The sequence below is a fragment of the Camelus bactrianus genome, chromosome 16 (assembly GCF_048773025.1).
Source record: "Camelus bactrianus isolate YW-2024 breed Bactrian camel chromosome 16, ASM4877302v1, whole genome shotgun sequence".
Taxonomy (NCBI): domain Eukaryota; kingdom Metazoa; phylum Chordata; class Mammalia; order Artiodactyla; family Camelidae; genus Camelus; species Camelus bactrianus.
This window is the reverse complement of record NC_133554.1, coordinates 58,231,812-58,258,964: the sequence shown is the minus strand read 5'-3', so window position 1 is coordinate 58,258,964 and position 27,153 is coordinate 58,231,812. Positions and strand designations below refer to the sequence as shown.

The window sequence follows — 27,153 nt, the reverse complement described above, 5'->3', positions numbered from 1 at the left end:
AGATCCTCACTCAGAGGCCAGAGTCCCCGACTTCAGAATCAGACGTGGCGTGCATGTGGCGGGCCCTTCAAGGGCCTGTGGGGCTGGATTGGTTCATTAAGTGCTAGTGACCTGTGAACCCCACCCCCCAACCCCGCCTGGGCTGAGTCTCCAGGAAGGAGAGAATGAAGACCTCGGGGTTTGCGTGTAGGGTGGGCGGCCTTGTTCTGGGTCAGCTCTTGGATTTTCTCCAAGAGTCCTGACCTGACCTGCTGCCAGCCTGCCTGAAACGACCAGCATGACGCGCACAGGCCGCCCCTGGGGGGCAGCTTCCCGGCCTGGCATAGACACCCGCCAACGGCATGGTGGAAGGAGGCTGAAGGAAGGCCATTTAAGGTGGTCACTTCTCCAGCTTCCAGGACGTACAGATCTCAAGATCTTGCCAACCTGCACATCTGGGGAACCCGAGGTTCTGCATTTCCACAGAGCTGCTGCCACTCCAGGCCTGCGCTGTGGGCAGTAGGGCAGGCAGCGCCCCACCCTGCGTGCCCAGCTCTGACCCAGCTGGTCTGGGCGCCTGGGCGCCAGCGTCCCCTCCCACACAGCCGCCCTGGACACCACGGCGGGGGTGGGGGCGACCCACAGAAGGCTGCGTGCAGACCCATGACCCCAAGCCCTTTGCAGAATCTCCTCCTTCTTCAGTTTGAAACTGGCTTAAATCAAGTCACTTCTGTCCTACAGTGATGTACTCAGGAGCCAGGACCTCTGTCCCAAGCACAAGGAACAAGAGAGTAAAGGATTCCTTCCCCCATAGAGCTGATGGTCTCGCGGGAGAGAAAAGACTAAAGGCAGACGGCTGCAGCTTGTCGGAGGACTCAGAGGCTTCCCAGGGAAGAGGCAACGTTGAGTCCAAGAAGGCAGTCTCGCCCACTTGGCAAAGATCCCCGGGTCCCGCCTGTGTGAAAGTGGCCAGTGCCACGGGCTGCCCCGAGGCTGACCTGCTCACCCAGAACCCAAGCTTCTGCGTGGCCAGAAGACCCTGTATGATCGGTCCTCACCACCTGCCAGCTTCACTCACTCCTGTCCTGCCCCGGCCTCCGGTATGAATCTTGTTTTTTAATTTTCTATATTTTAAGATGCTTTCAGAGGCCTTACTAGTCCCAGAGAGGCCGCCCCGCCAAGGCGAGCTAATTCCCAGAGGGACTAGATGACTCCCCAGGAACAGACCTTTCATACGCAAACCAACCAACACCCCTGACCTGCCCCTGACCTCTCCCTCCGCGCCAACACGTCCTGCCCTGCGGCACCCAGGGGCCAGGTACAGGACAGCTAGACAACCCCGCAGCCCAGAGCCCACCAAGATTACTCAAACTAGCCAGTCCTACACCTGCTCAAACTTGTCTACCCTGCCCCCCAGAACAGGCTCTGGGCCACGCTCTCCCTGGCTCCTTCTGCCCATGTGTATGGCCCATCGTGGCCGTGCAGGTGGGACCCCGCCTCCTGAGCTCTCTGGTCCTCACTGAGTCATACAATCAGGCCGCCTCCCTGCCGGCTCTTCCCCAGACACCTCCATCACCTAGTGCCCTGCCCCGCACCCCAGCAGACCATCCAGATACCCTCAGTAAGAGAGCAAAGCTTCCCAGAACTCCACCTGCTGTATTTCCCTCCTTAGCAACCATCGCCCTACAACTCAATACACCTTTATTTTGTTTTCCGCACTGCTGCAGCCACAGGGTCCAGACCGATCCCAGGCCCCCCAGAGGTGCCCCCACGCTTCTGTCCCATTCAGCACATTCCTCAGAAAGTGCCGCGTTCCCCGCTGCAGCGCCTGGTACGTTCCCCTCGCCCAGAGCCCCCCCTCGCCCAGAGCCCCGTCTGTGCTCAGATCCAAGGACAGGCTTTGACTTCTGATTTGCAATTTGCCTTTCTCCGCTTTACCTCGTTTCCTCCTTTTCTTATTCCTATTTGATTGTGCTTTTCAGAAGCTGCTTCCAAACTTTTAGAGTAAGATTTAGATTTTGCACAGGCGACTTGGGAGTTCTCTCAACGCACATCTATGGGGGTGTGAGTGTGCCCTGTGCCCCCACAGGTCTACGGTCAGGGCTGCTGGCACACCTGTAAAGCAAGGCTTGGGGCTAAAGCCTAACTTTTTCCTTGACAAAAATCAAAATTCTTAATTATCGTGCTCTGTAATTCTAACTGCACTGGAGGGAATATGTGCGCCAAAACTAAGCACTGGTTGGGAACGCAGGCACAGATGTGGGTCACGACCCCTGGGAGTGGGAAGTGGGCGGGGGCGGGTGAGAGGAGACCCCAGGAGCTCTGATGATGTGCATAACTTATGACAGACCTAGGTAGGGGGTGAGCATTCACTTTGTTAATCCTGCATCTGTGTTACAAACGCCCTTTATGCTGGGCTTAATATTTCACTAAAACAGTTTTTAAATGAAGAGTTTGCGGACGCGGAAGGGACGCTAGCTAGCTTTCTGGGGACCTGGCCAGGGTTACGAGGCCGCACACACACTTCACACGACACCAGTCACACCTTGATTCAAAGGCTCCACATGCACACACAGGGGCTATTCTCATTCCTGCCTAATGAGAACGGGCCAGGAAAAAATCAGTCTGTTAATTTGCAGACTTTTTTGGGTCAAAATATACCTCTGATTTTATAATGAATGTTTTTCCATTAAAAAAAAAAAGGCCTCCCAGGAACAGACAGCAGAGAGGAGACCCCCGGTCTGGGGGAAGGCAAGCCAGCCCCGTTCACTCACCTGAGTGCTGGGTCAGGAGCACCCAGGGGGTGTTGCTGGGGACCCCGAGGAGGCACCCACGGCAGGATGTGGGGGTGACAGGTGGGGACACTGACTAGTTGGACAGAAGGTCAGCGAGGCTGCTTGACAAAGACCGAAGTGTTCGAGGCTGACAGGTGAGCCCAAACCTGCCGGGGTCCTCTGGCCCCGCCTGCACTGACAGCAGTGCTGTGCAAGGACCGCGGCACCTTTCCACCCGGCCTCTGATCAAGCACGTCCTTCTAGCCCGCAGGCAGTGCCCGAGCCCCCCGGCAGCCTTCCCTCCCGCCCTCTCCAGACCCAAGTAACCTTTCTCAGCTTCCATCGTCTCTTTTGTAGAACCAGGCAGACGCACGTGGGCAATGCTTCAGCGGGGCGGGGGTGGGTGGGGGGTCCTTTCTATAAACTTCAGGTGTGGCATGGCAGAAGCAACAAGAGAAAAGAACCTGGGATGGGAACCAGAAAGCTCAGGCTGCCCCTAACTACAGGTGTCACTAGGATCAGTGCCGGCCCCTCCCTTACACGCTAGCCAGCTGCAAAGGCGACCACGACTCCACCACAGGGACCGGGAGGAGGAAGTGAGAGACTGTCAGGAAACAGATGCAGCAGAATCTCTGCCCAAGGAACCGCGGGATTGCTGGATTTGCTGGGGGCCTGACTGGACCAGTTCCAGAGCCTCGGAGAGGTGCTCAGACCATCCCTGCCTCCCCGCTGCCTGGTGTCCTGCTCCCACCCTCCCACCCGACTCCAGGAAACGGTCCCTGGAACCTCCCGTTCTCAGCCAAGCGGTTCAAGCAGGATTAACTCTACTCCAGCCCCAGGGTGAGCCTCACCCCAGCCAATGGCCCAATCAGAGTCACTCAGAATCAAAGGCAGCTTCCCCTCAGGGATGCTTCCTCTTCTCTCTCCAGGGGCCCCAGAGGTGGCATTCTTTTGGCCCCTGCACAATGCAGTGGGAGGTGAATAGCTGTGGAAAGGTCCAGAGTGTTGGAACAGCGGTTGAGAGGCTGCGGAGCTAACTGACATGAGAAGGGCAGTGCGAAGACACAGAGGGACACCTGGACTTCAGGAACATCCTCTAGGTGCCTGGATAAAGCCTTTCCTGCAGCCAGGTCTCCCCGAGGATTTCTTAGTTATGTGAGTGACAATTCTCTTCATCATATTAATTAACCTGGGTCAGGGTTTCAACTTTTTGCAACCGAAATATTCCTAATGGTTAAAATGCTCAAACTTTAAAGTAGCCCCAAGTAAGTCAAGGTAAGCAATGTTCTAACAGCCTTGGTGGCATCAGACGTCAGGCTCTGGTAGACGTACTTGGGCCACAGTGTCCTCAGGGCACCAGACCGCTGTGTCGTGGCATCTCACGGAGGGGGGGGCCAGCGTGGCAGGTGCTCATCCCTCGGGGCATCACAGGGGGTGGCAGGAAGCCTCGGACCTTGCGGACAGGTGCCCGCCGTCCTCCCCAGGGAACCTGCATCAGGCCTGCCTTCCAGAAGGAGGGGCACCGTCAGCAGGGAAGAAACAATGAAGCTCCCGCCACAGCGAGGTGGGCGACCCTGCAGAACCTGGAGGGCCTGGGAGGTGTGGCTGTGTAAATGCCGGAAGGACCCTTGGAGGGACGTGCCCCAGTTCCTGGAAGACAACCTTTGGGGGAGAGGGTGACACCACGATAACAGCCCTCCGCGTGGACCCCAGACCACAGCCCAGCCCCCAAACAGCAAACCGGTGGGCTTCACATCACCTGGGGCAGCAGCCACCAGCCCAAACCCTCTTTTAACACAAATCAAACCCCACCCATCAGAGGCAACGTGCGGCTCCGGGGAGGTGGGTGCGCCTCTCCTCTGCTCACCCTTCTGGGCGAGCTCTCCCCCAGGCTCCCTGCCCGCTCTCCTCGTCTCCTGTGAACTGCCTCTGATGCCGATTGTTCCGCTAGCGCACTGATGTCTTCTTTCTTTGAAAGGACTAATTAGGCATTGCAGTTGTGAACCCTTTGTCGCTCACTGCAGTCTTCCAGCCACCTGCCTCCCACAGTCGCCAGTGGTCCCCCGGGACCCAGAACCTGGAATACCCACACGGCCACGTCAGCATTCACACAGGTGTTCCGGTGAAGCTTGTGAGTGTCTACTTTGATAAACAGTCGCCTCTGTTTTCTAGATCTTCCAGGGTGTCTTTCACATTAAAATAGTGAACCCATCTGGTATCTATTTTAGGGTTGAGTTTGCGTAGAGTTGCTTTTTCCAAATGGTGAGCTGTGGCTCAGACACCCCTCACTCAACACAGCTTCGACTCTCAGATTCGTGACACCACCTTCATCAGGAGCTAAACTGCCGCACGCGTGCACACGTGGGTCCGGGTGCTCCCCGCTGCGTGCCTGTTGCTCCGTCAGGTTGTTGTGTCGCTATGTTTGCAGCTCACAGCACATTTTGGTGTCAAATCTCCCACTGACTGTTCAGCTTTTCTCTATAGGAACTCTCGCCAGCTTCCACCCCAGATGGACCTGAGATCATCTTTTGTCAATTTCCAAACAAACAAAAACAACCCCAAACCAAACCTGCTGGGAGCGGTGCTACGTCTACACGCTAACTGGCTAAGTGGATGTGCAAATCTGAACCGAGCACTGGCCTCTTCATGCTACGAACCCTCTCCTCGGGGAAACTTTACTCGCAGGTTGGCTTTCCTGTGCTGGTAGGTGATGAATGAGCTCTTCACCCTCCCCGCGTTTCCGTCTGAAATTCCAGCTCGTGCGCTGATGTCTGCTGTATTTACAAGGTGCTTCTGCTCTCAACTGATCGACAGACTCAAGCCCAGAGGCAAAGCCCATACCTGGTGCCCCGCTGGCAGCTGCTGCTCCATAAATCTTTCTTAAATGAGTCAGTGGCCACCTGACTCAGGAGAGAGTCTGCACTCTGTGAAAGACTACAACTAGGCTCCGCAAACATTGCTCCTCAGGGTCTGAGGCCTCGCTGGTTTTCCTCATGAGCAAAAACACTTTCAGGACAAGTATTAGCTTAGTTTCCATTTTGACACTGTTCGTGAAGCCCACAATACTCCCCAAAGGCTACAGAAAGTGAAAGAAGTCAGGACTTGAGCTTCCAGAAACCAAACACTGAAGTCAGCAGCTCCAGCTACACAGCCAGAGTGCAGAACAGAGGCCCACGGCCCCGGGCCCTGGCGGCCGCAGCTCCCCAGGAGGGAGGGGGTCCTGCAGAGGCCCCAGCAGAGGCTGAGCCTGGCCCAGGGGAGACCCGGGCCCCCGCTCTTCTCCGTTAAAAGACTCCTGCGCAGCCTGTGGAGCTTTCGGGATGAGTTTTCCCATGTGCCAAAGGAGACAGTCGCCAAATAAATAACAAATGGGGTACAGCTCAAGTGGCAGGGCGCATGCTTAGCACGCACAAGGTCCTGGGTTCAACCCCTAGGACCGCCTCTAAAAATAAGTAAATAAGTCCAATTACCCCCTAAAAAAATAAATAAATAAAAAGATGGATGGCGGAATGGGGGTCACACACAATAAAGCTGAAATTTAATGTCAGCAGAACATCTCAGCATCACAAGAGCCAAACACAGAGGCAACAGCTACCGCGTAGACCAGTCCGGGTATGCAGGAGGCGCACCGCCCGCCAGCCGACAGCAGTCAGGGAGGGCGTGGGCTGTTCCCATGCAAGCCTTGGCGGGAGGCACGTGTTCCACCACTTAGGCAAACTACCTGCTCGGCGGCGTCAGCGACCTCAAACAGGGCTGCATCCTCTTTTCTTCTTTTGCAGGGAGAGGAACTGGCCGCCTCCAGCTCATCGGATGTGCCGTCTCCTGCATCTACAAAACCCTCTGAAGCAACTCCCTGTTGAAACATGTTCAGACAGGGCAGGGTGACCACGAGCACCGCTCCAGCGGAACCTAACGGACTCCTCACTCAGGCCCCAGGCAGGGCTGCCCTCGTGCTAGGGCTGAGCCAGCTCCCCAGCTCCTCTGGGCATCCAGGCTCAGCAGGCAGAGGGTCCCGGGTGTAGGGAACCCAAGAAGGGGCTCCTGCAGGTGGGCGCATGGAGCAAATCCGTGTAAGCGAACTGCCCCACGCTGGAGCTGGTGCCTGCAAGTGTGCAAGCAAGCCTGGGGCCTGGTTCCCTAAGCTCCATCCCAATGTCTGGGCAGCTGTGGGGACATTCCTGGAAGGGGCAGGCAGCCCAGCACCTGAGGCCAGGTCTCCGGGCCTCTCGGGAACCATGGGGGTTGGGTGGGGGCCATGCCGGGCATGGTGCACCCTGGGAGGTACAGAGCCGGCCCTGTATCATCCCCTCCTCCCTCCTGCCTCCTCCTCGTCTGAGGAAGCAATGAGCCCAGAGGGCCTTGCTAATGTGCCCCAGGCCACCAGGCAAGACAGGGCAGAGCCAGGGCCCAGTAACAGGGCAGTTGGGCCCAAAACCAAGGCCCAGCTCCTGTACCACGGCTGCTGCGGATGAGGAGAGAGGTCTGTGAGGCCCTTGGACGTGGGTCCATGGAGGACCTGGGCCTCCCAGATGGGGCCTCAGGCGGGCACTGCCCTCAGGGGAGGCACTGGGGGAAGGCCACCAGCCTCTGATGGAGTGTCAGGCAGGGAAGACAGTCTGCGTGCAAGAGGAATTCTCTGAGAGGCACTTGGCACAGCCCCGTGGGTAAGAAGGGCTCAGGCACAAAGCACCCCACCCCCCAGCCCTGGGCGGCTCCATCCAGCGCGTCTCTTCCTCGTGGGGAAGGTGGGTGGGGCGCTAACGCGACGGGGGGTGGGGGTGGGGAATCAATCCATCAGGCTCTCAAGAGGAAGCAAGAACCAGCAAAGCCACCCAGCTAGTCAGCATCAAAGGGCCACCAAAGAAAGGGCAGGCAGGACGGGAGCGCCCCACCGGCCCTGAAACCCCGACACCCCGCACCCACGCCATGACTGCTGGGCTGGGAGGAGGCCAGTCCAGTGGCCTGGGGCCTGGTTCTGGCCATTTCCCTGGCTCCCCTGCGCGGCTTCCCACTGCTGTCAGGACGTCGCAGGCCCTTCCGACAACTCGCACACCACTCCCTGTCGGGGTTACGTAGGGCCACTGCAGGGACTGGGACTGGTCCCAGGAGCCCCTGTGAGCTGATCACAGACAACGCCACCAGCGCTCCTCTGTTCCCTGCCTCTGCCCTCCTGTCCTGTATGGGCACGTGCACACTCAGGCTTCTGTTCTTAGATCCCCTCTGTGACAATACTATGCAGGTTTCTCATACTGAGGTAAAGGTCGCAACCTAACCTGAAATTACCACCTCAAAGCGCACAGCTCAGTGGCTTTTAGCGCCACACCGCCGTCACTTCCGTCTAATTCAAACGTTCTCGTCCCTCCAGAAGGAGCCCGTGCATCCGTGTGGCTTTCTCTAGATTCCCTGCCCACCAATTGTGGCAGCCGTTTCAAAATCTTATTCCCCAGAGGAACCTTTGGCTTTGCACCCCAGGCTTCCAGCATGTCTGCTGGTGACACCAGCTGGCACCTTCCACCAGGCAGACAGGACCTTTCCATCCGCCTTCAGCGCTTTTGAGGGACACCCTCCGCACAGCTGCTTTTCCATCCTTAGAGAGTTAGTTCCAGATAAGGGACATTCCTTCCGGGAACCCCCAGACAGGTCATAACAGACAAGCACACTTCCTTGGCGACAGGTCTGCTCGGCCCCTCTGGAGCCGGGAGCCCACGTCAGAACACCAGAACCAGCCTACATCCTGAGACCCCCTGCCCGCGGGAGGGGAGGGCACGGCTCAGTCGCAGCACCTCAGAGCTCTCCTACGGCCAAGCCCTTTTCTTGATCCTGCACTTGCCTGGCTACTGCAAACCTTGGGCTACTTTCCAGAGTTCCAATAAAGCTTTTTCTTACAGCTCTGCTCACTTTTTGGGGTGTTTCTCTGGGGGGACAGGCCCTTGGAGTTCCCTTCTCTGCCTTGTTTGCTGACGTCACTCAGTTAAGTCTATCTACCTACCTCACATCTTGGTAAACAACAAGGACCTACTGTAACTGTGTTCAGTGTCTGTGACCACCTACAAGGGAAGAGCATCTGGAAAAGAACAGACACATACGTGCAACAGAATCACTCTGCTGTACACCTGAAACACCATAAATCAACTATACTTCAATTAAAAAAAGTAAAGAACATTAAAAAAAGAATTCCCTCACATCTTTAATCTCTGACAGAAGTAACAGTTGGAGGCCACCGTGCTTCCTGCTACAAGAATGATACACATGACACCCTCAGGGTGGAATATTTAGGTGGACTCCAATGTCTGGCCATGAAACACTGAGGCTGTACTGAAATCCTCTGCTGAACCCTCACATGCCTTTCTGAGGTTATTTTCTTACACTAAAATCAGAACAGCAGAACAGCAGGTCAAAGGCACCTGCCTTGCTGGGTGGCCCCAACGCATGACTCTCACTCGCAGGGAGAAACCCTGTCCCATGGCTACAAACGCTGGCTTTAAATCAGTCCTTTTTTTTTTTTTTTTTTAATTGAAGTACAGTCAGTTACAATGTGCCAGTTTCTGGTGCACAGCGCAGTGTCCCAGCCACACATACACATACATACATTTGTTTTCATACTCTTTTTCATTAAAGGGGTAAGTTTAGGAGTTTGAGACTCGCAATTTTTAGCCACTAGATATAAAAATAGATAAATAAACCGGTTCTTTAGTTTGATAGGCTTAATATACAACCCTGAAGCTCTTTTAATTTTCAGTGTGTGATTTCAGACGTGGGACATTCATGCCTTTAGTGGCATTTCGATCTTCTAAATGGTCTGCAGTATCTGTTGTGGCCCGTTTTTCTCTTGGGGAGATTTCTGTTTTGTACTTGATTTCTAAGAGCTTTTGACATATTGAGGCGCCTCATTCTTTGCTAAAAAAATTTGTAGGTAAATACAAATCTTTTCTCCGTACAGTTCTTAAATTGTTTGCCCTTCATTTGTGCTTCTCATGTGAGGTGTTCAGTTGTCTTAACTTAAGACTTCTTCGAGAGTCAAGTACACCGATGTTTTGTTTATATTTTTCTACTTCGCTTTAATTACTAGAAAATCTTTTTCCATCCGTGGGTCAGACAAATATCCATGTATATTTTCTCCAGCTGGCTTTGTACATGTCAAGGTCTGTTTCTGGGTAGTCGGTCCAGTACGCTGATCCCCCCAGGATTCGCTGTTTTAATGACTGGCTTTGTAACATGTTTTTGTTTGTCTAGTACAGCAAGTCCCACTCAAGGCTTTTATTTTTCACAGTTGTCTTAGTTATTTTTTGCTCATTTTTTTTCTTCCAATAGAGCCTTAAACATATGCTATCAAGGTTTTTAAAAAAAAGCCCCGGAGGAGGAGGGTATAGCTCAAGTGGTAGAGCACATGCTTGGCACTGTGAACGAAAAATACTGCAAACCATATCAGTAAACGAAGAACGCTGAAGCCATCAAGTCTTCAGCCGCTGCCACACACCCGCCCCCCCCCCCCAGCAGTGAAGACAAGCCTGCAGCCCGGCCTCTGCAGCCACTCACAGTGGTGCCCTCTGAGGGGACTCAGAATAATCAAGGACAAGATACTGGCCTTCCATAGCTAGGTGCTTGTCAAACGAATGAATTCAGTGAGCCCAAATGTTTGCTTCCTCCCACACAGAGAAAAGTGCTAAATTCTTTAACTTGAGATGCCTGTTTTTCTTTAGATAAAAAGCAATCTTATTGTTCCAACTACCTGCTCTGTGTTGTAAAGCTCCTGTATATCCGAGCCCCTCCCCTACCTCTTCGGAGCAGTCCCTCGGAGCATCCGAGAGGCTGTCATCGTGGCTCAGAGTCCTCCCGCCAAAGAAAACATAACTCTCATCTTTCAGGTTGTGCATTTATTTCAGTCGACAACATGCACAAGGTCCTGGTCCCCAGTACTTCCTCCAAATATCAATAAATAAATAAACCCAATTACCGCCCCTTCATTAAAAAAAAAAAAAAAGCCCTAATCCTGCTGGGCTCCATACCATTTTCAATCGCAGTGTCACGTGCATTCACCTCCTAACGGTCTGTGTTCCTTGACATCCACTTCGAGAATTTGCCCAAATTTTCAGTGTCCCTCATGGCCCAGGCTCGGAGCTGGCCATGCTGCTCTGGAGACTACTGTCCGAGGGGCAGGACACGCACACTCACACGCACACACGCATGTACCTACCACACACGCACACTCACAAGTGTGCACAAACACAGCCGCCGCAGCACCTCCCGCCCCACCAGCCACAGGGAACAACTGAGGACCAGACAGGACACCAGCCCACCCAGACAAAGAGATACTGTCCTGGTCAGTCCTGCAGGAGACCTGGGAGCAGACACGGCCGTCTGCGTGTGGACAGGCTGGACTCTGGCGCGGGGACCTCTCCCCCACCATCCTCCCTGAATCTGTCCAGGTAACTCCCTGCAAGCCTCACCTGGGCTCCAGCCTGGGTCCCTTAGGAGAGGCTCTCTTGGGGTCTGACCGTCACAGAGAGACAGGATTCGGCTCCTCTTTGAAGAAGAGCGTCTGGCTGGCAGCATTTCCCCAGCACCCTCTATCCGACTTTCCCCTGGAGACTGGAGGCACCTCAGGGCCTGCACAGTCCATGCAAAAGGCCCAGAGAAGAGCCAGACACCCACATGGCAGAAGCTCAGGCACCGAGACCCTGCCTAGCCCCAGCTTCTGGCAGACACGCGCGCTGAGTCTGCTAGGAGGAAGAGGTGGGGCCCCAGAGCGGCAAGAACACAGGGATCCTGCAAGGAATCAGGCACGAGGAGGCAGCTGTGCCACAGCCCAGGGCGCAGGGGCCAAGGGGCTGGACAGCAGGGAAGGGAGGCCGTCCTGGAGAGGACATACGGACGTGGGGATCTCGCTCAGCCACCGAGGAAACCACAGCAGGAAAGAGCGTCCCTGCAGAGCACGGATGGACAGAACCGCTCCTCCCAGACCCCCTTCCCCAGGGGCCGGGCACTCACCGTCTGGATTTGCCAGGAGGCTTCCGAACAGGGCTTGCCTGGGGCTTCTTGCCAATCATCTGAGCCCAGGGATGAGAAAGAGCTGCTGTCCTCCATCAGCTCTTGTCCACCCTCCATCTCTCCCTTTGGGGCCGATGTCGCCTTGAGGTTGTTCTCAGAATCTACAAAGGCAGATGCACATGGGTCACATCTCGGAAAAGTGAACATCAGGAAGGAAGACTCGGACTCCTCCCTCGAGCGTTGTCCAGGATTAGTCCTCTCCTGCTCCAGGTGGGGCAGGTAACCCAGCAGGACCCAGGGGCCTCTCCGGGACAGACCCCTCCCCCATAGCCTCTGCTGCAGCTCCTCTCGGAAGGACCCAGATAACTGTCTGATGCATATTTCCAGAGTTTTTCAGATGCTAAAACCACCAGGAAATGGCAGTTAACTACTTGATGATCCTGAGCACTCAGCCCCCAGACCTTCCGGCACCTAAGGATTGATCACCGTCAATCAGAGAGTTGTGTGCAGGTGATCACACACCGTAGGAAGCCCACCTCTCAGCCGGCCTTTACAAATTGTGCAGCTGAAACCCTCTGGGGACTTCAGGGACATTTTTGCACGAGCTGCCCATCCTCCTGCAATAAACCTTTCTCTGCTGCAAACTCTGACGTCTCCGTGTGTTCGGCCTCCCTGTGTGTCAGGAGCACGCGCTTGCGTTCAGTAACGAACCTGGACAACTTCTTCTGTCGGGTGGGCACGAGGGACCCGGGATCCTGGCCCCAACCCAGCAAGAGAGCGAGGGCTCTGAATGTCCAGCACCTCCCTGTGTCCCCGTCAGCACAGCCACCCGGACCCTGACGTCTGCAGAGCTCCAAAACGGAATGGCCACGCGTCCCTCCTTCCCCAAAGCAGCTCCTCTCTCTCCTCAGGGGTGGGTGCCCCATTCTCAGCCCTTCTCTCTGGGGTCTCCCAACACCTCCCTGGCCATCTGTGTACCCTGGGGGCTGGCCTGCTTCCAGAATCACACCTCATTTAGAGCCGTCATCAATACAGCACCGAGTGCCTGACACAATGACCCCACCGCCCACAAGGAGCCCTTCAGGGGCCTCCATTTTCCAATCAGGGTCTCAGTGCCCACCCCCCGCCCGCCACAGACACACACACACTCTGCTGCCGAAAGATCGGCCCGTCCCTGACAAGCCAAATGACTCAGAGCCCGGGTTTTGGAGCTTAGAAGAAAAGAGGGAGCTTTATTACCTCGCTGGGCAAAGGGGACTCCCAGCAGGCTGCTGCCTTCAACACTGTGCACCCCCTTGGGGATGGGGTGGGGTGGGTACACAGCCACAGCTCAGACAGTAAAGCATCGAAACAGGCAACAGAATCACTTTCTCATCAGAAGACTTAGAGCAGCGTCATGATGCCTCCAGGCGACCAGTTCTGCAGAGGCTAGAATCTAAGCACTCAAGGTGTGGTCTTCTTGGCAATTCAGGCTGTTTTGCAAGGTTACAGTCCTGTGCCCTTGTCCTTGGAGAAGGACTCAGAGGCCAAGCAGGATGATCACTTTCAACGACCGGAATAAAGTACAAACAGTAAGATCAATAGCTTCGGCCTGGAGCTGCGAGTAGCAGCTGGCCGGTGAGGTGTGTGGCCGTTCTCAGGGCGAGCAGAAGAACAAGCAGTCTGTCAGCCTAAGTGTGGCCATCTCATTACTCCTCCTTCAACTCCAGGTGGTTTATCCGCCTAAAAGCCTCCCTTAGCCTGAGCCCCAAGCCCCAGGGCCTCTCCCAGTCTTATCACCGAGACAGGAGGGAAGGGGGCAGGACACAGCCACTCAAGAAATGACAGCAATTTAACACCAAAATGGTGGAAGATTCACCTCCCAGTTGGCCTTGAGGATTAAGAGGTTTGACTTCTAGCGGACCTTGAGCTTCACTGTATGCTCATTGTAACAGGTGATCGAATAACACGCCAGCAGGAGCCATGACAGCCCCGAGGCTGACCGCAAAAGGCCAGAGGATGGGCGGTGGCCCAAGTCCTGGGAATCCCAGCCCCCTCCCCAGGGCAGTTGGAATGGTCCCACCTGTAGGCGTGTGAAGCTACTGAGCCCATAAAAACTGACACCACCAGCCTAGCGGCCCTTGGCGCTCTCTCTCCCCTTTGCAGACGGCCCGCGCTCTGTCTGTGGAGTGTGTGCCTACTTTCACTTCAACCTGAGCACCCAATTCCCACACCTCTTTCCTGGCCTTTCTCTTGCCTCACACTCTATGCAGTGTGTGTCTCTCTAAATAAACCTCCCTTTACCCAACGGTGGCTCGCACTTGAATTCTTTCCTGCACGAAGCCAAGGACCCACACCTGGCGGGGCACGTGCCAGGGGCTCAGCAGAGACCTGGGACTAGGCCCTCCTAACGCCCCACGTCCGTTTTCCTGCATCACCACCGCCCTTCTCTGTAAGTTCAGGAAGGCAGGCAGCCGTGGCTTTGTTCTCCTTGGACTTCCCTGTTCCTGGAACACACAAGCCCTCAGGACCCATTCACTGGATGATTTTCATTAACAGGACGTCTACAAACACACTATGATCCTTAAGGCCAAAGAACTAAACAAAGCTGGGAGGATATTCGTAAGGCACAACAGCCCGGGCCGCTGCCCTTGGTGACAAACGGGGCATCCTGACCCCTCTCCTTTCCTCCAGCCTCCACAGCGGGGGCGGCCCCCCACTAGCCTGGTCCAATCAGAAGCTGGCGTTTCCCCGGCACCGGTGATCGGCGGGACAACCCGGCCCCAGGGCTGGTCCCTGGGGTTTCTGACCCATCAGCTCCTTCCTCTCAGTCAAACAGACCCTATGCTCGGCGCTCAGAAACTGTCGGACCAGTTTGCCCCTGAGAGGGCAGCCACCCAAGGACAAAGCAGGGCTGCGGGGAACTGGGAAAGACGCAGAGACGTGTGCAGACCGGAGCCCCTCTGTCTGGACACGGGTGTGTGCACCTCGCATAGTCCTCCTGGTCACCTCCAATATCAACAGCCAGTGCCTGTGAAGATCAGTACAAATAATCTAAAAAAGACAGTTTCCCAAAGGCAAGTAAGAGGTAGTTCAAGGAAGAAGAATTACAAGTCAGCTCTTAACCCTTGAAAAGACACTTGAACTCACAGACATAGAAAACAAACAGTTGCCAGGGGGAATGGGGTGGGAAGGGATAAATTGGGAGTTCGAGATCTGCAGATACACACTACTATGTATAAAGTAGATGAACAACAAGTTTCTACTGTAGTGCACAGGGAACCATATTCAATATCTTGTAGTAACTTGTGGTGAAAAAGAATATGAAAACGAATATTCATATGTTCATGTGTGCCTGAAGCACTGTGCTGTGCACCAGGAACTGACACAACACTGTAAACTGACTGTACTTCAATAAATACATATATAAAAAAGAAACAAAGAACAGAAAAGAAAAAATACTTGGCTTCTCTACCAATCAAGGAAGTGAAACCAAGAGGTACCATTTCCACCTTTCCGACTGGCCCAGAGCTAGAGCGGGCATGGCTGGAAGTGAACCTCAAAGACCCTGCAGGCGGAGCAGACCGCTGTCCCCCGACAGGTGGGGCACGGGCTCGCCAGGCGCACGCACGCGGGGCAGCATGACCTCCCCCGCAGCGGCGCTGCGAAACAGCTGTGCGTGCAGGCAAACAGACACACAGGTATCCAGAGAGAGCTGAGAGGGCCTTCAGACAGATCCCCAAATCCGGTCAATGGCTCATCAGCACATGAATGGGGAGGAGGGCAGGGGCCTCACAGGCAAGCCCAAATCACTGCTAGGAAATTAGTTCAAGCTACATCAGTCAGGCGCACAGACGCCAAGGCCGAGGCTCCCTAATGAGCCCTGGGTCTGCAGCGCATGCACCCCTGGGTCGGCCACCAGCCAGCTGGGAGCCCCAGCAACCCCGGCCCCGCCCTCAGCTGGAAAATGGGGGCTGCAGCTGCCCTGCCCTGAAGACTAAAGAAAGTAACGCATGCTTCAAGCTTTTATATGAGGTCCCTAGAGCAGTCAAATTCAAAGAAACAGAAAGCAGGATGGCGGGTGCCAGGGGCCGGGGAAGGGAGGGGAGTCAAGTGTCTGATGGGGACAGAGCTCCAGTTTGGGAAGATGAAGAGGTTCTGGAGACGGGTGGGGGTGACGGCTGCGCTACACTGTGAACGTGCCTAGTGCCACTCAGCTGTGCACTTAAACATGGTTAAAATGGCTAAGTTTTGAGTGTTAACGCGAATAACCAATCCATAACAAGGAGGAGAAGAGAGTTTTATTGAAGTCGAACCGAGAACTATCCATCCAGCCCGGGAGGCAGCCTGGCAGCAGCTCGGAGGGCAGGGGCCCCTCCCTTCAAGATCAGCATGCATACAGCAAGGCCGCGTGACCCTGATTTCTGGGAGGGGAGCCTTCAGCCTGGGGGGTGCTGACATGGACTCCACGGAGAGGGAGGTATTTATTCTTATCTTTAGAATGGGGTCTTTAATGGTTAAAGCACACGCGTGACGTCTGTCTGTCAGGACATGAGTCAGGCCGGTCAAGTTCACACAAAGTTCAGGCTGAGTCAGGTGTAAGCTCGAACGACTTCCCTGGGCCATAGTTTGTGAAAATTTCTTCCATCATACGTCTTAAATGGTTTACCGCAATTAGAAGACAAAACAAAACCAGCCACCCCAAAGAACACAGCGCTGCCAGCCCCCGATCCTCCCACCTCCAGGTGGCCCGGGGGCAGGGGCAGTGAGCGCCACCAAATACACCACTTTGGCTCAAGGATTACTTTCAGCTAAAGACAATTAATTTACAAATTTTCCATCCGAAATTTCCATCCGTAAGGGGGCCAGTACCAGGAAAAGAACCATTACTAGAGATGCCTTTTCACCAAGAAACTTATCTGCGTAACACAGCAACCCCAGTTTTCCAAACGTCTCCTCTGCCTTCCTGCGAAGAGCTCCCCTCCCCTTTGTATCCCCAGACCTGGACGTTAACAGAAGCTGCAGGCACCCGGCTGCCTTCTGGGCCTCCTATTTTTATGGGGCTCCTGTACGTATGAAATGTTAATCTGTCTTTTATCGATTTCTTAGACCAGCCAAAGAATTTAGGAGGGAAGACGGAGATGTTTTCCTCCCCTGCAGCCATGGAAACCAAGCGGCCGCATCTGTGGGCCCACAAGCAAGGACAGGTGGGAGGCTCCTTCCCTAGCCAGTGAGCCCCCCACTGCCACAGCCCGATCCCGGGCGGCCTGTCCCCACGGCAGCTGCCTCTCGAGCTCCCCCAGCGGCCCCCGGCCCTTCCTGGACTCCTCTGGTCTCTCGGGCTGCTGCTGAGACAATAGACAAGTAACACTTGGAAAACACAGAAAATAAAAGAATAAATACATTGCCCAGAAACCCCCACAAAATAACCTCCCAGCACTCAAGGGGGAGGTCCCACCTGGATTGCTCGGGGCACCTGCCAGAACACCGGGAACTTGGAGCGGGGAAGGGGCTCCTTACCACCACCTTCCCTCTGCCCGCTATACCTGCTGGCATTAAGAGCCCTCACCATCAGGCCAGGCGAGCATCAGCCCTGCTCCACCGTCAGACGGCACCAGCATCACCCTGGCAAAGGTGACCACCCTCCACCTATGCCCAGGGTGGCCTGGAACTCTCCACACACTCCCCTCTCACACCTTTATCCACGTGGCTTCCCACGACCGCCCCAACCCAGGCGTCCCGGCAGCTCTGGACAGCTGCACTGCAGCCTCTCCCGGCTCCATGGATGCCGGCGCTGCCCGAGTTCCAGAGGGATGGGCCGCACCTGCAGCACCGGAAGCAGCCTAGCATCCAGGACACCCAGGGTCACGGGCTGGGCAGCCTGGCAGACCTATAAGTAGCTGAAAGGCAGAAATAACCCCCTTAGCAGCTCCAGCCAAGTCTCCCAACATCTTGGTTTCAGTTTCCTTTCTTGTATGAGAGAGGCTCAGCTGGGGTGTGAGTAATCAGACAAGACTGCAGGCATGAAGCGGTGGGGGTGGGGTGGCTGGGGGTGGCTGGGGGTGGCCCGTTAAGCCCCAGGCTCTCGGAACGATCAGGGTCAGGAGCCCGGCAGTCTCACCATTCAACATCTGTGTCCTCAGCCCTGTGATGAGGTGCTGAGTGACCAGGACTCGGTTCCTGCCCCTGCCCAGTGACCCAGCCCTAAGGACAATGGCCCTATCCAGCGCTCACTGCGCTCACAGAGGAGAGGTGGGCAGCCCAGAAGCCAGCCAACCCCCAACAGCTCTCAGGGCCTTCGGCCCTCGAGCTGGCAGACACGCCAAGCAGCTCAGAGGGAGGGTTAGTGACCATGCCCTGCTTAGGGCTGGGGGCCTGGAGTGACCTCTGACCTGGGCAAGGTGGACCACTGCCCTGCCTGCTCTCCCTACCCGCCTGGACTGGTGGGACCCTGGAAGGTTACCGCCCACGGCATTTTGTGCAAATGCCACACATCTGTGTTCTCAGACACGGCTTTCTCCTCTGTTCTGTTGGCAAACAAACCAGCAGCCCTGTGAAAGCCCCTCGCACAAAATTAAAGGGAAGCAGAGGGAGCCAGCTTTCCTGGAGACCCTCCCAAAGGGGTCAGTCTCTGGAGGGCCAGGCACAGGACCTGAGACTCAAAGGAAGCCCTGATTTTCTCCTGTTAGTCTGTCTCATGTCAACTTAATTGAGACCAGCCAGAAGGACCAGAAGGGAGAGGAAAATTTCTTCCTCCCCGATAACGCTGAGGCCAGCAAGCCCTCAACCGCAGCTTCCTTCCAGGGCAAAGGCTCTGGCTCCGGGGCCACCTGCCTGAGTTTAAATCCTGTCTCTGCCAGTTGCTAGCTGAGTGACTGTGGGTGAGTTACTTAACCTCTCTGTGCTTCACTCTCGGCATCTTAAAATGGAATTGATGACAGCTCCCCCCTCAGTATTCAGCACAGCGTCAGGCACATCACAGGTTAGCCCATTGGATTTATTTGTTTTTTCAGTCTTGGAGGCCCCCCAAAACCCTCCTCCCAAGGCCCCAGTCAGTTCTAGTGACCAGGGGTGGGGAACCCCAGCAGGTTGAAAATTCTGCCGGGACACCAAAGACCTCAGCCACGCCACGATTTGATACCTGGACTAAGGAGCTGATGATGAGAACAGACACTCGGCTGCCCACAAAGTGCGTGATTGTGTGACCCCTTGAGCCCTGTGTATTCCCGAAGAAAAGACAGAACCCTCAGGTTTGACTTTCAGCCAGAGCCCTCCTGAAAGGTTAGCAGTAAAGAAAATTAAAAAAACCCAGCAACAAAAAGTCGCCACCTCTTCATGCTTCATACAGTCCAGAGACAGCATGTGTAACGTGAACACTTCGCACAAATGCAGCAGAAACAAGAACGATCAAAGAACTGGGGATGTCCGTCCCACCCCCAACTCAAATGCACCTTCTTTGATTGATTCAGCAGTTACTACAAGCACCTACTGTGTTCCACGCACATACAAGAGGCTCAGAATAGAACAGCGAACATGAGGACCAAGGTCTCTGAAGCCCCACCAAGGGTGGTCCGAGGGCTCCCAGGACTGACGCCTGGGGAAGTGCACGGGGAGCGAAGGGATGGAGGGTCAGAGTGGGCCTCCAGAGAGGAGATAGTGGAGCAAAGACTGGAAGGAGAGGATAGGGAGCTGTGCTGCCCTCTGAGGAAAGGTGTGTTCCAGGCAGAGGGAACAGGCAGTGCAAGGGTCCTGTGGTCAGAGCACGCTGAGTTTGTACCAGGAGGGGCATGGAGACAGTCTAAGGTCCCAGTCGCGGAGAGAATCAAGCAACCACAGGAGTCAGCAGGTGAGGCCCGCCTGGCACAGCTCTCCTGACATGCGCCCACCGGCCGCCCCTCACCAGGAAGAGGCTTGTGCAAGCCGCAAAGACCCCTCACCCCACCAGGTGGGCTGGGATGCCACTTCCAGGCAGCACCCTCTGAAATCCTCTAAGATTCCTTGGCTCAGCCTAGTACTTCCCATTCCCAAGGGGAATAGGAACCCCAGGTTCTCTTCGAGAAATGAAATTGAAACTCTTTAAAAAGTGACAGGTGCCTCCAGCAAAGGGACAGATAAAACTGTATTTCTAAGAAAAGTGCTTCTTCTAGAAAGAGTTCTTTAGCCACAGACGACCTTGCTCTGCTGGCCTGGGCTGCCTGCTGGCCGAAGTCTCCATTTCTAGGAAGAGAGGCAGGACTGAGCTGCCTGCCCACCCCCACGACCCCCACTGCATCCCCAGCCCCCTCAGGGCCCTACCTGGTACGGGGGCTACACGGAGCAGCTTGTGTCCACATTGGCTGCAGAACTTGGCACCTTCCTCTTTGGAGATATGTCGGCAGTTACGACATTCCATGCCTCCAGGGAGGGGACTCTCCGAGGCTGGCATGCTCCTGAAGATCTGGAACCAAGAGCAAGTGTCCCGAGGCAGCCAGCTTTATACACAGCCTCCTGTCATGTGACCATAGCTTTGCTTCAGTTTCATTTTCTGTGAAACTGAAATTACCGCGACCCAGAAGTTCTCCCTGCTCAACTGAAACCCAGCCTGATCGCCTCCCCAGAGGTGTTCACAGCCTGCCTCATCCCAAGGCCTCCCCTTCCAACACCCTCCTGGTCTGAGCCCTGCGGGGCTCCAGCACCCATTTCCTTTTCTGCTGTCCCTGCCAGGCGCCGCCTGCCAGCCTCCCCCTGCCAGCCTCCTGAGCTCTCTGCCACTCAGTGAGTCTAAAACTGTCCCGCCCAGCTGAGACTGGGAGCCAGGACAGCTGAGCCGGGTGAGTGCAGACTGGGGGGTGGGGGGCGGGCAGGCAGAGGCACAGCTTGTGCAAACACCTGAGATAAGACATGGGCTGAAGGTACCTGCCAAGTTCCCCGGGCAAGGGCCTCGGCCTCTCTGTGCCTCTGCAGAAATGCTAGCAGCAAATGGCTGAGTCAGAGCCTGCGGGAGGGACCGGCCTGCACGGGGCTGCCCAGGGCTACAGGGCTGGCAGCTAGGAGCCAGGGCTCAAGATTCCTAACAACGGGGGCTGCCACCTACTAAACCCGTGCTTTCCTCATTGACCACCCAGCCCTCAAAACACCCTCCGTGGGGGTGACAGCAAACCGAGGTCAGGGCCATGCCAAGGCCAGGACTCAGGCCAAGACCACCCAGCCTCCAGAAGGTGTTCAGTGTATCCATGGTGAGAGTGGGGAGACAGCCATCTTGGCTCCCGGGGCACAGAGATCCACCTGCCTCCCTTTCCTGCTGCCTTCAGTCCCAAGAACTCTGCCTGAGCAGTGGCGAGCTGGCTCCTTCGCCTCTGTCTGCTGGGAGGGTACCCAAAGGGCCCCCGGGTGGCCACTTCCCTGCTCCAGCCCTGCTGCTGGCCCTTGCGTCCCACTCTCTTCCTCACTTCATCTGAGGCATGGGTGCCCGTCTGCCACCACAGCTTGGTGTCCCCGGTGGTGGCCTCCTGGGGAGCATTGCAGGGACTCATCGAAAGTAGTCAGCATGCGAGGTCTTCTCCAGGCCCTGCCCCCCACCGCCCCCTCTCTTCCATCGGCCTCGGGCAATACTGCCGCTGTGGTCTGGACACTCTCACTCAGACTCTCAGTGACTCCCCCGGCCAGGCCTCTCTCTTCTCCTAAGTCCTTCCTTCCAACCTCTGCTTCCCCACAGGCCAGGAACCTCACAGTAGGGATCAGAAATCCTCACTCAAGTGTCCTATTGTTCCTCCTGGGCACCAGGGGTCTAAGGGTAGACGTGAGTGGCCAGCACCACCACTTCTCTATTCAATCAGCTTCCTGACTTTCCCCTTCTCCCTTTTTCCCAGCCACATCCCCCAAACCACCACCAAAGAAAACCAGGTGGTGGCCCCCACCGTCCTCACACGCCCTTATCCTCAGCCCTCCTCCACCTCCCTACGGCCGCACCCCACTCGTGGCTCTCAAGGCCACTATCGGAGAGGTGCCAGCCTGGCCTTGGGCCCGGGACCGCGGGCAGCCCTGGTAAGCCGGGAAGAACCCTGCACTCTGGGAAGCGCAGTGATGTGGGCAGTGAATGCTGTTCTCCTAAAAGTTACTATGAAATAAAGATATGGGTATCTTTCGCAACATCACTTTTCCGTTGCTGTAATTACTGACAACGAAGGATTCCATCGAGATAGAGGCCCAGGCCCTCAGGTCTGCCAGTCCCCGTCCGCTATCAGCCTCTGCGCGCCCGCTCCCCGGGCAGCGTGGCTCGGGTTCAAAGCCTGCGCCGGGCTCTTCCCGGCCGGGGAGTATTCCGCGCCCGAGGCTGGGCCCCCGGGAATGTCGCCGGGATGCTGAGAAAGCGGGCCGCCCCTCGCCCACACCTGCTGGGCGCAGCCGAAGAGCGGAGTTGGACAAGGAGGTTGGACAAGGAACCCCCGGGGAAACCGAAACTTGGCGCCGCAGGAAGGGGCGGAAGGCGGGGCCCGGCGCGGCCGGCAGGCGGACGGCGCGCATCAGGACGCAGGCGCCGCTCCCGGGCAGAGCCTCGGGCCGGGCCGCCGTCACCCAGACCCAGACCCGCGGGACCCCCGCCCCGCTGGCCCGCACCCCGACCCGGGAGACACCCTCGAACCCAGGGGGCCCACAGCCCGACCCGCGGGGCACCCCGGACCCACGCGCACTTGCTCCCCACACTCACGGGACCCAGCATCCCTCCCTGTAAACCCGCACTCCGCCCACCGAGACCCGCGTCCAGCGGACCTGCGCCCGGACCCCGCAGCGGCGCGGCGCGTCCCCGCCCTGCCCGCCAGCTGGCACCTGCGCGGCTCCGGCGCCCGCACCGCCGCGGGCCTGCGCGGTTTCGTTTCTCGAGTCCTGGGTCCGGCTCCTCCGGCATCTGCCGGCTCCGCGGGGTTGGCGCGGGTGTGGCCGGAATTCCCCGTCGAGTGGCGCCCCCCAGTGGACCCGGAGCCCGGCCAAGTCGCCCGCCTCCAGGGAGGTGCCTTCTGCCTCTGTGGGCGCGGGTCGGCTCTCGGAGGAGCCCCGAGGACACGAGGTGGGTCACTCAGCCGAGATTCAGGCCACTCGGGTGCAAAGTGGAGGTCACCTGCCCCATCGCATCGAGGCCTTGTGTGGATTAAGTGACCCCAGCGGCCCACACACCGCCCTCTGTTGGTAACTGATAACCTAGAAGCCACCACCCCAGCCTGCCTCTGTACCCCCTCCCTCTGGTCTTCAGTTTTCTCATCTGTCAGGCTCATAGTCCCGCCTCCTAGGGCTGTTGGAGAGCTGCTACTGGGGCAAACGCCGGTGATCCAGGCCCCAGGCAAAGTGCCTGATGGACGTGGTCTGTCTTACTCCTCCCTGTCCTCACCCCTCCCAACCAGCATGGGCCTGAGAGCGCTTGTTGGGAGCCTAGTGCAGGCCCACGGGCTGCAAAACGCCCGTCGGGACAGCCATCATTATTAACTGGGTTCCCACCCACCTCTCCCACCCTCTCCTTTCCCACACCCTCCAGTCGCGCTGTCCTTCCTCTGGGCTGGGAACAGCGAGCTCTGTCCTTCCTGGGGCCCCCTCCTGCGCTGCCTACCCCTTGCAGGGCTCGCTTCTACCTGTCATTCAGTCTCGGCGTCTCTGAGCTCAGGCAGCGCGAGAGTTTGGAGAGATGCCAGCCGAGCTCGGCTGTGCCTGGCAGAGTGGGAACCTGTGGACCTTGCTGCCGTGTACCTCAGAACCCTGGGCCAGCCCCAAAGTGCCCAGGAGTGACTACAGAGCCAGCAGAATGGTCATCACTGTCAGAGTGAACACACCATGTGGCCTGAGAAAACACATTGACCTCCAGGTGCAGCAACTTTAGTTGTAAAATCCAACACTACCTTAAGGAATTAGAATTCTTCCAGTGAGAGATCAGACCCCGTGAACGGAGGCACCTTTGGGATTTTTAAGGCCATTTTCATGGCCCCGGGGTATCTTCCCTCCACCTTCTTCTCTGCATCCTTGTCCACTGCTTAGAGGAATCATGAAACAGGAAAGAGATTTTAAAAATCCAGCTTTAGAGAGACGGGCTGGGGGTGGGGGGGTCACTGCCCTGCCTTCCACTTAGTTTGTGGTTCAAGAAACTGTGGAACAATCCGGCTGGATTGTCAGATCGCCTCCTCTAATGAGTCCACCTTCGCCTGTGCAGTCCAGTCTGGCCAAGCTGCCCGAAGCCGGGGCTGTAGCAAGCGCTTCCAGGCATAGATTTCAGAGTGACACTGGAACTCTAACACTCAACACCCAGAAGAGGAAGCCCGCTTGCCACAGGGGGCCTCGGCTTCCTACTTCCGGAGAAATCAGTGTGTGGTGTGGTCAGTGTGGACATCCTGTTTTGCCAGGTGTTCCAAAGAAGAGAAAGGTTCTTGACACTGTCTACCTCCAGGTGTTGGGAACCTGGCTGTAAGTGGCCCTGTCAGCATGCCAGCTAAACCAGTAAAGATGGTTAGCAACCGAAAGAACCGAGTTCATCAAAGACGAAGAATATGAAAAAGAATGTGTATGTCCATGTATGACTGAAACATTATGCTGCACACCAGAAACTGACACAATATTGTAAACTGACTACACTTCAATTTTAAAAATTAAAAAAAAAAGACAAAGAGAGAAAAGCCAGGTGAATACCCACAGAGAAAACCCCTCCGTTTCCCTGGTGTGCATCAGTGCAAAAAACGTGTGCGTGGAAACAGGCACACAATTTTTAAAAATGATAGTCTAGCATAAAATAATATATAGACATCGTAGGGGATCTAACATACTTGGAAAGTAAGACAGAAAAGGACAAAATACAAGGGGAGTGGTAGGTGCAGTTTACGTTGCGGCGCTGAACCCGGAGCAGACAGAGACGGACTAGGCAGAGGAGGGTGGTGGGGTGGCGGGTGCATGGAGGAGGGGACTTGATGGAAGGTTTCAGTGGCATCATCTCCAGCTTTCCATCTCCCTAAAAAGACGGTGCTGTAGATGCGGCCACTTGAGTGTGGGCATCCTCTCTTCCTGGCCCGGTCCGGTGTTCACAAAGGGCCCCAGAGAACACCTGCCTGGTCGCTATTCCCCAGGTCAGCTGCGCAGCACAGCAGGGAGTCCCTGGGGAGGCAGCCCCGCCCACTGCCCACCTGGCAGGCCTGGAGTAGACCACGCCTGGTCCCCTGGGTGTTGGATCATTAGACATGTCCTTGGTCCTGTCCTTGCCGCCACCAGCGTCTGTAGAATGGATTCGGACAGAACAGCATTTTGGCCCATCTTGCTCCTTGCTGCCTATCTTGGTAATCCTGGAGTCATCTGCAGGAAGGATGCTCTCTGAGGCACGCTTGGCTGGGAGGGTAATTGTGGTGAGAGGCCAGAACAAGGGACCCTGTGAGGGAAGTGTGAGGCCCAGGGACGCAGCTGAGCCCCCGCCAGGCAGCATGGCTCCACCTCCCGGCTGCAGACTGGCGCATCCAGCCGGCCGTCTCAAAGCAGGGCCTGTGTGAGCAGGCAGGAGGAGCTGAAGACTCACATTAACTCCAGAGCCTGCAAGAGGGGCCTGGAGTTCCCGGCGTGGACTGCATCTGCCCCACAGCCCGCCTCCAGACCTTCATTTCAGCTCTGCTTTCCCCACAGAAAGGCAGGGCTGAAGCTCAACAGTTAGGTAGCTCACTAACCAGGCTTTGGGGCTCTGCTCAGTCGGGGTCAGGCTCGGCCGACGGGGGCCAGCTCTCTGGGCCTGGATGTTCTTGGCAGGATTGTGCTCTTTGGAAGCTGTGGAGTAAAAGCTGACCCGAGTCAGATGGCCCCCATGTTAAAACAGTGGGGACCAAACATTCAGTCTTGTGCCAGCACAGAGTGAGTTCACCCACCTTGGACTGCGGACAGAACAACAGCCCGTAAGGAAGGACTATGGCTCCTTTCTCAGTTAGGGAGGCAGGCGGGGCAGAATTGAGAAGAACAGAACGGAACAGCTTCATGGCTCCCAAGACGGCGCCTCCCACCATGCATGTCTCTGTCTCCTGTTCTTACGAGGACACCACCCAAGTCCAGTATGACTTCATCTGAACTTACCTAATTATGTCTGCAAAGACCCTATTTCTAGATGAGGTCGCGGTCACAGCCACAAAGGGTCAAGAATATAAACTCTTCCTTTTCTGGTTGCAGCCACGCGCGCTGAGGAGCTTTTGTCTAGACTGGCAGCCCTGCCGTCCAAGGACCCTCCGCGGTCGGTGCAGGTCTGCGGACTCAGGAAGGTGCCTACAGCTGCAGTGCACTGCGCGTGACGGGACGGCCTCATCAAGGTGATGGGCAAGCCCTGGGGATGACTGAACTGTGCACACTGTGATACAAACTACAGGAGTCCGTTTGGCTTCTGGGCAAGGAGTGATTTGCTGGTGTGGACATCCAAGTGCTAGTGAAGGTGGTGGTCATGTGGTCCATCCCAAAGCCTTGGTGGCCTATCACCAGAAGTATCTGGATGAGGCTTCCAAGAAGGAGATCGGGAGGCAAGGTATACAGCTCAGTGGAAGAGTGCATGCCTGGCACGCGTTGAGAAATCAGAAAAACCTGGATTCAGATTCAGCTCCCTCCAAGCCCGCCACACCATGCTGCCTCCTCAGCCGTGACTTTCAGAGTTTCTTGCAGTTATCTCGAGTTCCAGGGGAGAAAAACACACGCCCAGCCCCCAGACAACATGTACCTTCCTAACCATTTTAGGTTTGTACATTCTAAACCCGCATCATCGGACACAGCAGCCCCGAGACACAGGTGGCATTGAAGACTCCACATGTGGCTGGTCCAGGCTGAGATGTGCTGTGCGCGTATAATTCACACCGGGATTTAGTATGACAGAAATAATGTTACATATTTCATTGATAAGTTTTATACACGTCACCTATTGAAAATATTCTTTTAAATATTTATTTTTAATGGAGGAATTAGGGATTGAACCCAGGACCTTGTGCGTGCTAAGCACGCATTTTACCACTAAGCTATTTCCCTCTCTCTGAAAATATTTATTTTGGATATAATCAGTTACATACATACATATGTTAATTTCACCGGTCTCTTTTTACTTTTTTAATACTGCTTCTTGAAATGTTAAAGTGACCGCGTGGCTTCCACTAGGGGCTCACGCTGTGTTTCTGTCGGACAGCACTATCTCTATGGCCGTCATCTGTGTAGTCAGGGCTCCACCAGCTGCCGTAAAAGTGGACACTCAGAGCTTGCCTTTGGCCCATGTAACAGTGGTGGCCGGTACCAGCAGGTGCCGTCCTGCACTCCGGCTGACCGTAACTCTGCCACTCACAACCTGTGGCTCCCAAGAACCCCCAGAAGATCATCTCCATGCCAGCCGGCCAGAAACGGGGCAGGTACTCAGAGGAGGGAGCATGGAAAGCTCTGTTGGCCAGCTTGGAAGTGGCACACACCCTCCCCACGCAATCTG

The 27,153-nt window shown here is 56.0% G+C and overlaps 1 protein-coding gene across 9 annotated transcripts in view; it reads right to left on the bottom strand.

Annotated features, from left to right (window-relative positions):
- The window catches only part of RNF213 (ring finger protein 213), a 103,962-nt gene extending 81,028 nt beyond the window's left edge, over positions 1-22,934 (bottom strand). For 2 of the 9 annotated variants that reach the window (XM_074343889.1, XM_074343894.1), the window contains exons 1-4: positions 22,527-22,919; positions 20,016-20,157; positions 11,742-11,902; positions 6,475-6,606 (exon numbers count right to left, since the gene is read on the bottom strand). In XM_074343889.1, the coding sequence (XP_074199990.1) occupies positions 6,475-6,606; positions 11,742-11,902; positions 20,016-20,145 (423 nt within the window). In that variant the 5' untranslated portion in view covers positions 20,146-20,157; positions 22,527-22,919. Of the gene's footprint in view, positions 1-6,474; positions 6,607-11,741; positions 11,903-20,015; positions 20,208-22,469 lie in introns of all 9 variants that reach the window. The other 7 variants (XR_012499680.1, XM_074343897.1, XM_074343890.1 and 4 more) reach the window with 7 other exon arrangements.
- Positions 22,935-27,153: the final 4,219 nt, after the last annotated feature.